Raw genomic sequence first — 17,128 nt, forward strand, 5'->3', positions numbered from 1 at the left:
TACAACTTTGAAAGAAAACCGTAACTGGTGTCGACATCTGTGCGCGCGGTAGACCAAAGCGCGCCATCTGTAAGTAGCGCTCGCTTCGTCGACATCGCTACCGGCGCGTCGTCCATCGTCGTCGGACCGTTCGGCAAAAAGTTCACGGCCATTCATCGTCTGTGGCGGCGGTGTATATAGGCACCCCGCGCCGGCCAGCTCCAACCGTTCTCATGACGCGCACGGCCTACGTCCGCGGGGGGGGGGGGGCGGTACAATCAATAACGACGCAACCCCTATGCGTCGAGGCCGGCGCGGCGGATTCAGCCGACGAGACGCGTCGTCGTCGTGGTCGTTATCCGTACACCGCCTACGCCGCGCCGCACCGAAATTGAAACGACCGACGCGAGCGCCGCCGTCTCCAGTGCACCAGCGCAAACAACCTCCCCCCCACGCCACCACTACCACTGCTACCGCTCGCGGAAACCCGCAAAACGCGTGCCACCGCGCCCCGAGATTACGTATTTTTGTTATTTCGCCGGACGCGGATGAACGCCGACCGAGCGCGCGCCGCAGCCGTACATCGATCCGTACACGTGCGTGGGCGATACGGCGCTAAACACATCCCCTGCCGCCCACGAGACGCGTCTCTCAATCGGCGGTTGTTGTGCGATCGCCGTCGCTGCTCGCCACGCATCACACTCCTGACGACAGTGTACACATCACGATCGCCGCAGCATCGCTACCGGTCACTGATTCGACAACCACCCTTACGGCGATACCGCGTGAGTAATACGAATATCGTGTACAATACCGCCGGCCTGCGCATCTAGTATTAAAATCGTGATAAACCGCGAGTGTCAATCGCATACGACGATCGGTTTAGAAAACAATATCAATCCTGTCGCTCACCGCGGCGCGTAACAATAATATCGTCACAATATTACACTATATCGTATCGTATTATTAGTGTTGCGGGAGCAGGTGCAACGGTAGTCGTCTGGTCGGCGGTGACCGACATGGACCACCGTACCGAATCACCGACCACATCGTGCGCGACACGGCACTGCTACTGCTGCTGCCGCTGCTGTCCGTCAACGGGACGGAGTTGCCGGTCGTCCACACGCGCTGCGGCCGCACGGACTCGTCCCGTCGCTAGTACGTGAGATCGCTGCTGCTGCTGCAGGGCTCCGTCCGCGGCGGCGACGGTGACGACGACGACGACGACGACGACGTCGTTGACCACTGTGCAGCGAAGGTGCAGGCGGCGGATGCGGCGACGTGGTGATCGCCGGTGGTGGCTTGTACCGTCACATCAGCAGATCGTCTCTCGACACCAGTGTTCGTGATAATTATGGTCGTGGCCGCAACCATGGCCAGCATGGATGACCACGAGCGGAAGATTGTCGTCGAGTTCTGTCAACTGCTCGAACAGTCAAAGCAGCTATTCAACGGGCTCCGGTAAGTGGCGATGCTATTAAGTATGCAGTCGGCGACTGATTATAATATCAACCCGTCAGGCAATATAATCGACGTCATCCGATAGCGTCCGTCGTCACATCTATAATTTAATAACAATTAATTTAATTTTTATTATTTATGCTGCAACAATACCCTTTCGGCTACAGCTTTTAGCTTTTAAAAGGGCAACAAAAACTTTTTTCCTTTCTTATGAAATATACCTATGTAATTTTGTTGACTAATATGTTTATGGTTTTAAAGCAGTACAATACAATTAATTTAACAATAATAATATTATACTGCAATTTGTTATTGTATTAATTATTTTATATCAGCGTGTTACGATATTGTGATATTATTTTAACTAGAGAGAAAGAGAGAGGGAGTGAGAGAGAGAGAAAATCCAATAATATTCTCTTATCGCTGACTCGCGTACTGCAGCTAAAATATATATATAACAGAGCGCGTACACGCGTATGAGTCATTTCGGTATACTACGGACCGGTGTTTTCGCGTTATGTTTCTCTCATTTTTTACCATAGTGAACCATCCAATATTCAACGTTACTATGGCACTGCTTTTTGAAAACTCACGTCGTCAAGGGCGGTTAAAAGTTTTTGAAAAGGGATGAGAGAGTTTTTTTCAGATAAATTATAAATTTAATTTCTATACATAACTTCAATACTAAACTGTATTTAATTTACATATATATAAAGTACATGCATGATGTCTTACAAGTCCAAAGGGGGTTAGCCTCTTGTCCTTTCCCATCGTATTAGATTCACTGACACATGTCATATAATTAATATTATTATGACAATGACGACTTATTATTTCAATGCGGTTCTCTCGTTAGTCTCTGTAGTAGGCTTAAGTTCTAGAAATACATTTCAGAATATAACACCTATAGTATAGGTAGGTTAGGTTAGGGTAGGTTATATCTACAATATGATTATTTACCTACGCTTCATAATAATATTACATTGTGTGGCATTTATGCTTCTACGCAATACACTTATTGTGCTTGTGTTGACAAAAAACACACATTTCCGTTGAAATAGGGAGTAAAATACTAACGTTAGTACGTTACCTCCAAGCGACGCGTATACCCTGATTACATTGCTTCGTGAGCTTAGCATTTTTTTTTTTTAATTATGTCTTACGAGTATTATATTCAAACGTGGGACGTGATTTAGTCGTTTGAAAAAGTCTATGTTTTTGTATGTGTGGGTAGGGTTCCGAAAAATATGGTACGAAACCATCGAATCACGTACCGGGTGTCTTATTATCCAGGAAGGTATACAAATATAATTTAATCGTATCGTATATCGTTATTAATAGGCCCGGATTCGATTTTGTTTGCATTTTTTTACAAATCCGAGAACGTTGGCGGTTGATATCGTTTTTGTTTTTCAGCGGGGAGCAAACATTTTAAATACATCAGTTTTATCTCTAAAGATATTATTTACTAAACGCTTAGATTTTAATAACGGGTTGGGGTCTTTTTTAAAAGAATACATGTATCTATTGTTAATATTACCTGATTTTTCCTATACATTAAAATATTTCAAATGTAAAATAAATAACAATTATAGTAACTATTGAATATTTAAACGATTGATATATACACGATTGTACTTAGTATAATTGTTATTATACCGCCATGCTAATTAGTAATTATACATAGTGATTACAAGGGCTCGGAAGTTATAGCACTAATATAGTAATTTTTTAGCGCTTTAATATGCACTTAAAAAACACCACATTAAGCGCTATAAATAGCACTTAAAATTGGAAAATATGCAAATTAAAATTTTATTAACAAAAATTTTTTTATAAACTAATTTTTAGACTTTTTTAAATTATACAAGTTTTATATAAAATATGATATAGTAAATATTAGAGAAGTAAGCACTTTTCCGGCTCTGGAACATTTTCAATCTAACCTTCGAACGAATTCGATAACTGCAGTACATTTGATCAAATTTGTAATTTTGTAATTTGTAATCACTGATTACATATTAGAGAATAGAAAATGAGAGAAAAGGAATAGTTTGACGATCTAAAATGACATTTCCAGTGATTAAACATTTTTCACCGTGCTCAGTACTGCAGCGCATGCATAATGAATATATTAATTTTAGGTACATATCACTTCGCTAAATAATAAAAAAAAAAAAAATAAATAAATAAATAAAAAAAAAAATAATAATAACCAGTTTGAAGTTGTGTCAATGGACGCTCCCTTCAGTCAAGCCTCCTAACCTTGTAAATAAAAAAAAAAATCTCACATTTACTTATTGTTTTATTTTTATTACAGATTGTAAATTTATATTATATTAAATTAAAAAAAAAAAAAAAAGGTACATATTATTATGCTCCAATAAAAAAAAAATTATCGTTTTGGTACCTATATTATGTTTAGTACTTAGTTTATAATTTCTGTAAGGCACATCATAATTTTACTAAACGTATATAAATTGTTCGACATACATTACGTTTATATTAGGTTAGTACGTTTCGTAGATCTCTGTATACTGCAAAACCTTTTAAGCTCAAATATTTCAATAAGAACCAAAATTAAATTATAAACTATAAACAAAAAATACACATGTCGTATACTTGTATAATATATTGATAGGTATTCGAGTATTCGGGATTGGGGTACAGCCAAAAATCTAATATTAACATCATCCAATCCATTCAGTTAATCAACCTACGCTTAATGACAGGTGTATAGTACCTACAACGTTAGTAGAAACAGTAACTTCACAACAACTTAAAAATACAAACACTTACTAAACTAGCTTTTGACTATTACACAATAAATTTCATGTCATTACACTATAAACCGTCTAAACCACACAAATCCATTTTTATCCAAGCGCTTACTAACGCTTCAGTAACCCTTCACTCTGTTCTTAAACACAACTCAAACAGTCAAGTTCTCTTCTAGTATTTTTTATCTTACGCTTCTCTAAACAACTAACAAATAATAATAAAATACAAATATATATCTAAGCGTATAAGTCCGTGAAGTTTTTGAAGAGGTTTCTCAGCAGAACATCCATTTCCTTTAAGCAAACGCGTCAACATAATTTGTAATTAAATCAACTTTACATATTCTAATATTCTATAGGTATTTGTATACGGGTTTTACTGATTTATATAAAAAAATAAAATATTTGGAAAAATACGTCATATTAATTGCCACCATACTATATTTGTAAAACACGCAGAAACATCCTGCTGTTATATTATACTTATAAAAAAAGGCCACGGATGGTATTTTCCTCTCCTATTCCTCCGACTACTGCGAAAAAAACATTCACGCACGTTTCAGTGATACGCAATGATTTTATACTGTTTTTACTCGGAGAGATTATAATTTTAAATTTTAAATCATATTTACAGAGACCTTCCACAATGCGGTCAGAAAATCTGGCAAGGGTATTTCGGCAAGACTTTCGACGTTTACACAAAACTTTGGAAGTTTCAACAGCAACATAGGTAATTCATAAATATACATATTTTATAATATTATGATATAATTTTTGCATTTAAGCAGCACAATTATTTAAATAATTGGTCGTATATATAAATACTGCTAGAGGTATGACCAAAAGGCGAGTCTGTCCGCCAAGTTGTTTTGTTCGGCCTACTGCACTATATAATACTGCTGGCTATCTATTCAATTTCAATACATATTTATATGAGAAGTCTAATATTAATATGAAGTTTATCGTGTACATTTTTATCTGTAACTATAATAAGTTACTAATTTGATATTGTGTTTAATACTGCATTTTACATAACAATAATACACGAATGAAAAAAAAACTAATTTTGTTCCTTGTCCACGAACGTTATAAAATGTATAACATTCATCTTGATTGTTATTTTTTCCTTTATTTTATTTAAATTAAACAAAATATTTATAAAGCTATATTGTAACAATCAAAATATATGACACGTATAATGGTATAATTTATGCGAATTTATATTATTATTATAATTTTGAATTATTTTCACGTGTTCAGTTCAATGCTGAACAAAAAATTGTATAAAATTTAATCTTTGTTTTTTTTTCGATTTTACTTTTTTTATGGATGTCATACTCTCAAGTTTTATGAATAAAAGATAATATTTTGCACTGCGCAGCTTAAATTATTCTAACTTTTAATATACGTAGTATTATATTTATATATGTACACCTTAAAGTTATACTGTTCACCACTATTTAAATACTTTAAATGAAAAACTTAACTATGTTTTTTCTATTTGCTTAATTTTATTGATCGTTTTTAATATTAATTCGTTGTAGTTTTCACATAAATGAAACTTTATAACACATAATGTTTTGATGTATGAAACCTATTTATAATTTGGTTTTTATATTTTTATGTACAAATTATAGTACTCAACCAACTGGTAAAGTCGAGCTTATGTAACAAAATTACTATTTGTACAAATGTATATTAAATTGAATAATTAATGATGCAGGTACTTAAAATAATAATATACAATGTGATATTACCTAACAGAGTAACATAATCTTAAAAACTACAAAAATTGTTTTTGAAAAATACTTATTACTAAATTCTTAACATAAAAAATGTTCTGTATGATTTCATATTGAATTGTTTTGTTTCAGACAAGTGTTGGATACAAAATATGGCTTAAAGCGATGGCAAATAGGTGAAATAGCCTCAAAAATAGGTCAACTGTATTATCATTACTAGTGAGTATATTCATATTCTTCAGTCAGGCATAAAAATGCCACACTATCCGATGAGCCCATAACTATTGATCCTTTCTACATACTTAACGTGGTGTAAAGATAAAAAAAAATGGTACAAAAGCCAACGAACCAAGCGACGACAGCCCCTAAATGGCAAACTGACAAACTAAATTAATTTGGACTTCGACATTGCTGTGTTTTACTCGAAGTTTTAAGTGTTTTTTTGGGTTATCCTTATAAATTATTGGTCAAGGGTTTTAATGATATTATCCACTTGTGAACGTGATCTGGAGAAAAAACTACAATTTTACACTATTAGGCGTGTATACATATATAGGTACCCTATTATAATGTATGGCAGTCACTCCATTAAATAGCTTATTTTACATAATGCGTAAAATCGATGCGAACGCGGTCATACTTAGACTTGTCGGCTAATATGTACTGGGTGTAACAGAATTAACCGACAATCGTTGTTAATCAACTGTGTATAATAGATTTTGTTTTTATTAAAATAACTTATTTTTCTAATTTATTAATAACGATAGTCGTAGTATAATATTTAATTTATAAAAAACATTTAATACAAATTTAAAAAATAAAAGTTATTATATAGTTGGTTTACACCCTGTACATAGATTTTTTTTTAACTGGGGTTTTAAGGGATTGGGGGTATAGTTTCCAAGTATAAAACAATAGTTTCGTGGCATGTATTTCAAGCGTGACGGGCCTATTATTTTTTTTTTTACACAATTCACTTATCGATTAAAACTCTTTGGGCAGTGTATAAATATATAAATTTCCATTACACAAAAATCTACGTAAATTTGGATTTAATATAATATAAATTATACTATATAGTATATATATATATATATATTTAAGTACGCACAAGATCCTCACATCATACACAACATTATCATAATATCTATTATTTCATTAGGCGTTTATCGCATAATTTAAATGAAATTAAATAATTCGTTTTAGCCTTAGAACCAGCGATACGAACAATTTGAACGAAGCGTATTCGTTCTATTCAGCAATAAGAGGAAGACAATACTATTCTCGAGTATCTCAGGAAGATAGGTAAGTTAAACAATTAAATTTTAATCATATAGATTAAAAAATTTATATTAAATATCTGATTGTAAAAATTACAAAACTATAGACTATAGTATAGGTATACCTATATAATAAATGCACTGACAAAAACGCACATAATAATTGATTATATTATGAGTAGGTATTAATCTTTAATTTTTTTGATTTACCTATTTAAAATACTTCCTGACGTTTAAAGTGGGTAGGCAATAAACTAATTACTAATAACTAATAATATTATGCACCACATATAATAATGATATGTAGCTAATTGTAATAAGCTAATATTATAATATTATTTATACATCATATAGTTGTATGAAAATACGTAGTTGTGTTTTTGCCTAAATGACAGAATTGTGATACATATTCCAAATAAAGTCTAATACATTTTATAATTTTAGTCATGTTTTAAATAAATTATAGTATAAATAATGATTTCCACTAATTATATGGCTAAAATTATGTTTTAAACTAAATATATAGTTCGGTATTTATGTGAACATTTAAAAAAATGTATTTTCAAAAAAATTCAAAACTGTACTATTTAATGTGGTATTCTTTGTAGATAAAATGTTATTTTGTTTAGTGTAAATATTAAAATAAATAGCCATTTTAACACATAAAGAGGATAAATGAAAATGTATAGTTTTGCTAAATTAGCTGTTTGAGAAAACGAAAATACGGCTTTTGATTATCTATAATAAAGTTATAGTTAATGTCAATTTTACTATAAGAAAAATGGTTCATTTTCAATAGACAACAGTGTTTTAATGTTTTATTGATATAAAAAAGATACAACTAAAGTCATTTTTGCATCAGATATTAATTTATAAATTGTATGTTTTCAGATCTGATCTTATGGTAAAGAAACTGAGGTATTACGCTAGGTTTATCGTCGTGTGCCTGTTGCTAAGAAGAGTAGGAGCCATTCGCGAATTATTGGCTGTACGTATAATAGAGTGATAGTTTTTATTAATATCAAATATATTATTGTAATCAATCTGATTCAGTGCTCACTGTTTTTTTCCTCTTTGCGCCTACCTAATAATGAAGGGAAAAAATCGATGACATTTTAGTTTAATACAGCATCGTTTTGTTTTTATTTTTTACTTACACGCAATTTTTTTCATTTCTTATAAGTTTATCATTGTGTATACTTTTTTATGTACCTAGGAGCTCGACAAGCAAATCGTAGACTATACGAGTACGTACGAACCGGACGACCAATTGGAATGGTCTTTGGTGTTAGAAGAAATCAAAACATTCGTAAAAGCCGACAGCATAGTAAACGTTTTACACGCTGACCAGAGCAGTGTCATACTTTCACATAGGTAAATACTAAATATATATAATGTAATAATATAGGTACTTAAACAACATAGTACAACACACAAAGTAGGTGGAATTGGTGGTGGAGGGAGACTTCACGGTGGAACTTTGCCACCCCCCAAGAAAAAACTATTTGGAAGGAAAACTTATCATTTTTAATGGACTAGTAAATTGTGATAAATGTTATTCCTCAAACAATTAGAGCCAAGTGCTTCCTATGACACTTTACTATCGTATACTGTAATATAGTATACAATGTAATATACCTTAACTGTATAATATTTATTATACTAAAACATTTCGTATAATATATTTTTAACGCGTTAACCGTGATACTGCATAATATCCATTGAGTATTCGTACTTCATGTATTATGCAATACAATATACTTTCGACTTTTTACAGAGAACAGGGGTTTCTAGCTCGTCTATAATATAACCTATTTATTCTACGTTTCTAACCCAATTTTTAAAAACTGATGGTATAAAATTAAAACTTATGAACCTAAACTCTATAAGTAATCCAAATCGTACTTTGATTTAATATATGTAGGTATCGTATTGTAATCGTATTAGGTATGATTTACTTACATTTTTAACTTAACAAAAAGAACTATGTACCTAAGTACTTATATATCTACCAAAATTAAAATGATATTAAAACCTTGGTAAACTACTCCATGATAACAAATTTTAAAATAATATAAAACGATGGGACATAAAACTGTTTCAAAGACATTTTAAAATATGAGCTAATATCAAATTCTTTAAGAAAAAGAACCCTTCAGGCTTCAAGGGGATAAAATATAATGAGCTTTTCTTGGAGTTCTTGGAGAAAATATCCCATTCGCACGCCTATACATTGTAGGTATGTGAATATTGGCTACATTACGTGTCTATGGTCTTTTTTCTACCCGTTCAATTTCCCCTCTGTCAACAGCCAACATTCAATATATTTTCATGTTCGCTACACCGCAAATGATACCATACAAGCTACAACATACAAAAGCGTTAACGCATGATTCGTTTTCCTTATACTCGTTTGACACGCACATATGCAATAAAAAGAAACTTTTACATTGCTATAGATCATGTATAGGAATGTAACCTACCAATAATTATGTTCACAGGTTAACACCGTTGACTACGCCACCGGTGGAAAAATCCACGATGATGAATCTCTCGTTGCAAGAAATCATACTCATAGGAAACGCGTCGGAACAGGTGGGGGAAATTGAATAATTTACTCTATAAATACATCGACATAATGCATAATAAATAATAATGCTGCACTATGCTCTAATGCCATAATCAACAATTATAAAAATAAAACTGTCAATTGTAGGTCAAGTTCAGCGAAATGACAATAGACATGTTTCGAATGATGCAGACGTTAGAGAGAGAAAAAAACAGAGACGAAGTTAATCACGTATCCGATCCTCCTTCTAGGGCATCATTTGTGAGTCATCTTACTCAAGTGTAACATTAATTAAATTTGTTTTTAGTTTTAAATTAAAAACAATACATGATGATATATTCTGCAGTTCTGCACTGTATTCGTATACTATATTATTCATTTTTTTATAATGAGACATAGACATAAGTATGACTATTAACTAAATATATTTTTTATAGGAAAAAAGTTACTCGATAACTAGTAATAAAACCTTAGCATATCCTATGATGGCAAATCACGACGTGAATAGTTCTAGAAGAGAAAATCCTCACAAATATATACTTTATAAACCAACTATTACTCAAATTATGATGTTTTTAGCTACAGGTTCAAATACGCACATTTTATATTATTATTGTTTTTGTTTTAATTTAATATTTTTAATTTAAGGTTTTAAAGAACTCCCTGCAAACGGCGTGCTTCTCATGTACGTTTCGGCAGATGGATGCTTTCAAACTTCGAAACATGTAAATGATTGTAAGTAAAATATTAACAAATTAAATACATGTATATTAATATACGAGATTAGCTTGTTTTAAAATACATATCTTGAATATTTCGTGTATACCTTCAAACTTTATATAAATTATAAAACTAATAATTCCTCAAAACGTTTCGTTGAAAATAAAATAACTTTATTTGAATATAATATCTATTTACGACCGTGTAAAAATTCAATATCTTTTGATATTATATAGAACAAAAAATGATTTTATTTTAAAATTGGAAAACATTTACGATTAGGTAGGTACGTAAGATTCTAAATATGTTGCCATATAATAAAAATACTAATATTCACTATTGTAGATTTCTTATAAATAGTTATACAGTTCTACTTATTGTATGATAGACTGACTGTATTGAATCAACCACTATTTTTATTTTTTTGTTTTATTTAGTATAACTTTACCAATATGAAATTTAGTTTGACGATGATTTAATCGCTATGAACATAATACAACTTGTATTATGTAGGTAGGTAACAATATTAATTAAAGCATTGGCTATAAATTGTATATAATTCTTTTATATTCTCTTATACATTAGTCACTGTCCATTGCAAAATTATTGATTTCAATTTTTTAGGTACTTATATGGAAACACTTTTATGATTATCGTTGTATTTAATATATTTTTAATTTAGTTAGGTACGACCTAAAAAATAATTATTTTTCAGTGGGTTACGATTGTGGAGGAGTCATGGCAAGTAGCAAACGAGAAATGGAACTGACCAATAAAAAGGGTGTACATGTAAAAGAAATCCACTGGTAAGAATTCAAAAAATCTTGTAAACCAAAATATATTATTTCAGAATCTAAAAAATATATTAATTATTTTTATCATTTGATAGCTTATATCCAGGAGATCTTTACCCGTTCACTAGAAAACCATTGTTCGTTATTATTGATTCCGATAATAGCTTTGCCTTTCAATACATACCGAGGTATTTCGGCCATCCGTTCGTCGTGCTCATGTCTCCCCAGGAATTGCCGGATAAGCTTCACGGTTGGAAAAATTATATAATAATAAATCAAAACATAGTAATAATATAATAATATTTCTATAAAAATAGACATATCAATAAATATAATGAGTTTTAACCAATGAAATTCTAATTCATTATTTTGAACTGTCTGTAACCAAAACATATGATAAAAGTATTTTTATACACTAGGTAACACAAATTGTACAATATACAAATAGATAATAGTTATAAAAAGTTAAAAATTTTAAATGACAATAAATATAATAAAAAAAGCCAAAATATTTTGAAATTTATAACTTGTATAAAATAAAATATTTAAGTATCTACGTTATTTATTTTTTAATTTCAACATAAAAACAAGATTTTAAAAATTTGCATAAAATCTGGTTGCGCACAAACAATTTCAGTTTCCTAACATTTTTTTTTTATTATTCTTGGTTATCTTGAGAAGTAGCCTCTATCCCCATTAAAGTACCAAATAAATCCAATTTTTCGCTGAAATTCGCTATCGAAGTTAAAGAATTATATATTTTTACTACTATAAAGTGTGATTATTGACACTAATAAAAACATTTTTGATTCTAAAAACACGTCCCTTATAATCTGAAATACATTATTCATTCATACTTTTTACATTAAATATTTAAGAAAATAACAAATGAAAACAATTTTTAAATATATATTCAACGACACAATCCCCAATTCCGAGTTTATAGTTTTATCTATGAAATTTACTTTATTTGGTTCTTAGTTTTTGACTACACTATACCTTGGCTAAGATATTATGTAGAATCTTGTTGGTACAGATCTTGTTTAGATTTTCACTATTGTTTATGGCTGAAAATAGTTATGTCAGACAAAACAAAACATTCATAAAATACATAGAAGTCAGTAATCGGTACACAATTGGTAGCCTCTAGGAATATATCAAATTGTAAACATCATCAATTCATATGACTTCAAGTTTAAATGCCTTATATCATAATTATACATATTATTATATTATTATGTTGTTTGATTTAAAAAATATATATACTATAGATATGTGGTTCTTATAACATTATGTGTTTTTTTATCCAACAGAACAACTACAGCACAACGGGAGTTTGTTCACGTTGTTCTTACATAGCCCTTTGACTGCATTCTGTCTCATATGTAACATCCTAACGGTTAAAATGCATTTATGGGAGAGGGCCAATTCGTACGTAGATAGGTTCATCACGGAAGCTAGCCGTCTGTTTACTAGCAAAGTAAAACCAGGTAAATAAAAAGAGTTAAAAATAATATAAGTTTCCAGAAACAGTTGTTTCGAATAACTTTTTAATAGATAAACATTATTTATTGTTGTTTTTTCAGATGTTTCTTATATACAGTTCTTTGGTGACGATTTTTTACGACTATTATTACTGCGGTACGTCTTTTGCCACGTTGTACTTCGTCATCATCGAGCATTTGTTGTGAGTTAACGATCATATTATTTTTATTTATCGTCATTCATCTTAATAATATATTAATATACTATATACTATTTTGAGTTAATTATTGTAGCGTAATATAATTTTTGTTTACTAAAAAAGTCATACATACCTAGTTAGATGTAAGATGTGCCTACAATTATTAATATATATTTTATATAATGTTAAAAATTACAATTAGAGTATAGTATATAGTTAAGAAATATACTACACATGGCACATGAATAAAACAAGTCGTACATTAAATATGATTTAATTTAGACATTGGCATAAAAAGTATCTACAAATACGCATTGTGGAAAGGTTTGCGATTGTGAGATGTGCTATTTTTGAATGTACCAAACACATAAATACATATTAACTTTTGCATACAGCGTAGGAATATGCGATATCCCACGGATTTCTGAAAATGTATAAATCGTTTTTAAATGTATTGGATGGTTTATTAAACAAATATTTCATTTCTCTGAAATCTTATTATATCGATATAATTTTTTTTACTCTTATTATTTCACGATTTAATAATATACTTTAAAGTATTTACTATAATGATCAAAAATTTATTGGGTACCTAGTTCACGTCATATACTATGTAAATTCGTAAAACTATATTTGTATTCAAATTATTTATAAATTATAATTAAAATTATATTATGATTATGAATATATCTTCGCCAAGTTTGTTTTTGTTTGTGTTTGAATGATAATTTTACTATTTAAAGTGATATTCTGTGTTCATTGACTACCTATCCCTAGTTAAGCAACAACATCTAAAAATAATTTGTCTCCGGATGTAAAAGTAAAATAAATATTTAAAGAAGCATTCGCAAAAAAACAACAATCTACACATGTAGTTATAATAGTGCATATTATTATATAGTAATTTATTATTGTCAAATATGATTCATACATTTTTGACCATTCATATTGCTGTTACCACATTGCACAATTTGCACATGAACTTGATTTTAGCTTTTATGTCTTAGCATAGGGAAAACACTCGAACGCCATTAAATAAATTTGAAAGTTTTTTTTTTTTAAATCTATAGCCATGGTAATTATACTAGTAGATTATGTACTGTTATTTTTACCATCCCTAACATAAAAACATGTAATTACATATAATTATAATTTATAACTATTTATTACACTGGGTAATTTAAAAAAAAAAAAAGTATTTCATCTAAAATACAATATATCAGCATAAAATAGAAAAAACAGGTCATCAGGTTAGGTTTTAGATTCTGAGCGGAGCGAGGATTATATTGATTTTATCATAATGTGTGTTTTTTTTTTGTGTCCGTCATCGCGTTTTATTGGGGCAGTAAAAGTGCTTCGATTTTCGACTTCAGTGTACCTCGTTCGATCAGAACATGAATCTAGTTGGTACTTGGGAGGTCAAAAGTAAAATATTCTCAATATTTTTCTAAATAATCGTGGTAAACAAACTAAAAATTAAGGGAATAACAGGAAATTTTACGCATAATCAGTTTTCGACAAAATCGATTTTGGTTTTTGATGTAACTTTAAAACAAATGACCATAGATACATGCAAATTTCAAAAAATTACGACTTAAGTTGAACTATTAATAGGCATATGCAATTTTCTTTCATTATTAGTTTTGTTTTTTTTTTAAATTAATATCGATAAAAATGTATTTGTTGGGTAGAAAAACTTGAAAATTTAATACAATAAGGCTCCTAATATATTGTTAGAATAGCAGTTGAAAAAAATATTAAAAATACATAGGTAGGCACGGTTTTTTTTTTTTTTATAAGCTTTCAAAGTTTAAATTTTGACAAAATACGTAAAAATCACAAAAATTCGCAAATTATTTACGTGTGTGAAGTTCCCCCCCCCCCATATCGACCGAAATTATTTTAACCTAAAAATTCTTATAAATTTTTCTTTTTAAATCTAAGATTTGAAAATGTTTATAATAATATATAATATATCTTAGACAGATAAACCGTCTCCACTCAGAATCGTTTTTAATATACAATGATATAATATCATTGGATTCAAATTTAATTCCATCCATTACAGTAACCCACTTGTAACCTACTGTACATCAGAGCGACATCCATGACTTACCCGCTTTTTTTTTACATTTATTAATTTATTACCTAAGATCGTTATAGGTTTTACTAACTAATAACACTTTTATCTGTTTTAGGGAGAACAGTATCTTCCACGGTGTCAACCGCCATTGCCTTTGGCTAGCTTTTTAGACGAGATATCTCTGAAGAAGTACGTCAGAGAGTTAGCCAAACACTTGGACGTTTTGTCACATTTCGAAAACTTCGAATGATCCCCATGACCCACTATTATTATTATTATATTGCTCGGCGGTCAACTTCTTCCAGTATAAAAATAATAATTATTATGATTACTGTTGTTATTTGATTATATTACATATTATAGTATGTAGTTTACCATATTATATAATATTATGTTTCTATAAATATTGTACAAAGTCGTGAAATTCGTGTGTATGACCTATAATACCTGCATATTGTGTGAAAATTGTTCGGATATATGATGTAAGTCAACAATATTTAAATCTGTTTTAAATCTTGATTTCGACCAAACGTACGTAAAATGTGGCGATTCAATATTCGTCTAGTTTATAGATGTTTATCCCACATATATTAATTGTTTCGTTTCCAATAACTGGAGTTCGATATTTGTTCTACATGACTATAATATATTATATACGTTCAGTTAAATAGTAGTATTTAGATTAAATATAATATATATATATATGTTCATATATATAATGGGTGATTCGCCAAAGATACCCCCTCGACATTTTTCTTTAGTTTTTAAGTTATTTGAAGTCTGAATTTCGGAATTTTTGAATATACTTTAAAATATAATTAATACTATTAAAATATACATAATTTTGAGTACTTAATATTTTTTTGTACTATTTAAGAGTTGTCATATGGTGAAACAAATTCTGTTTTTAAAATGAGTACCATAGTTTTCTAAAGGTGTACCTTTATTTACTATAAATTATTTAACAGATCATTTTTTGAGAATTTTGATGTGTCGAAATCAAAATTTGCTCGAGTTATTAAACAAGGTATTTAGGTACGTGATAGGTTCGTGATAATAAGTTTAAAAAGTATAGGGACTATGATGATTTTAAAATTATAGTGATTAATATTAATCTTCCAACATTTTTAAATTTTTAAAGGTTTAGTATAATACACACTAGTTTCAATATGATATCTATTTTGTATTTTTGTAAAACCATTTGTAAAGACTATTTTGTCTTTAAACTATCAATTTAAATAACTCCAAAACCATTCGTTTGAATTTTAATTTAGATGCCAACATCAAAATGATCGAAAAAAAAATGTTCTATTTAATAGTTTGATTTGAGAAAGTGGGTCTTTATTTGAAGAAAACAGAAGTTACAATGGATAACACACTTCTTAGTAAGTAGTGAAAATATGTGCATCAGGTATTATTAAAAATAAAGAGTGAGTGGGTTTGATTGGTGAATCACACTGTATATTATATTATGTTACATAAATAATAAATAATAAATAATAATTATTGTCTTTGTTTAGGCCCTAATGGCTTTTTTATTTGTTCATTTAATTTGTTAAAAACTATTTAACTCCATCGTAATATATTTGAAACTTAATAATGTGTTATGGTTTAATCAAAATACGTCGATCGAAAGTACAATAAACGTATATAATCGCTAAGGAGGCCTGTAATGTTTAATGTTTATATACATGAATAAAAGTACCAAACTACAATGTTATATTATTATATAAGTTATGAGTACCAATTAAATTTGAAAAAACCTGTAACACTTTTCTTTGTTTTTAATTCTAATTTCTAATAATAAATAGTTTAATGTTTTTCTAAATTAATAAATCAATTTCCAAATCTTCCATTTTATACTACGAAAAATCTCTTAAAATTGCATTATATACAAATTGTTAGCAAAATAAAGTACAGTATTTTTTATAAAATTCATTAATCTATTTATATTATAAAACTACTTGGTTTAAAAAAAAAAAAAACATTGCTGCTTAATAAAAACCAAGTACCCTGAATATTAGTTTTACTATATA

At 30.0% G+C, this 17,128-nt stretch overlaps 1 protein-coding gene across 1 annotated transcript; it reads left to right on the top strand.

The window, feature by feature from the left end:
* Positions 1 to 438: 438 nt before the first annotated feature.
* On the top strand, positions 439 to 16,861 carry LOC107162634 (protein SCAI). The gene is made up of 15 exons (XM_015509627.2): positions 439 to 1,440; positions 4,855 to 4,950; positions 6,095 to 6,181; positions 7,169 to 7,267; positions 8,134 to 8,230; positions 8,459 to 8,616; positions 9,744 to 9,837; positions 9,959 to 10,072; positions 10,249 to 10,396; positions 10,460 to 10,546; positions 11,247 to 11,337; positions 11,421 to 11,575; positions 12,639 to 12,815; positions 12,912 to 13,012; positions 15,208 to 16,861. The coding sequence occupies exons 1-15, from the start codon at positions 1,334 to 1,336 to the stop codon at positions 15,340 to 15,342; spliced, it is 1,746 nt and encodes a 581-aa protein (XP_015365113.1). The 5' UTR covers positions 439 to 1,333; the 3' UTR covers positions 15,343 to 16,861.
* The last annotated feature ends 267 nt before the right edge of the window (positions 16,862 to 17,128 follow it).

Source organism: Diuraphis noxia, unplaced genomic scaffold (assembly GCF_037042655.1).
Source record: "Diuraphis noxia isolate RWA-SAM2 unplaced genomic scaffold, SU_Dnox_SAM2 contig0005, whole genome shotgun sequence".
In the NCBI taxonomy this organism is placed as follows: domain Eukaryota; kingdom Metazoa; phylum Arthropoda; class Insecta; order Hemiptera; family Aphididae; genus Diuraphis; species Diuraphis noxia.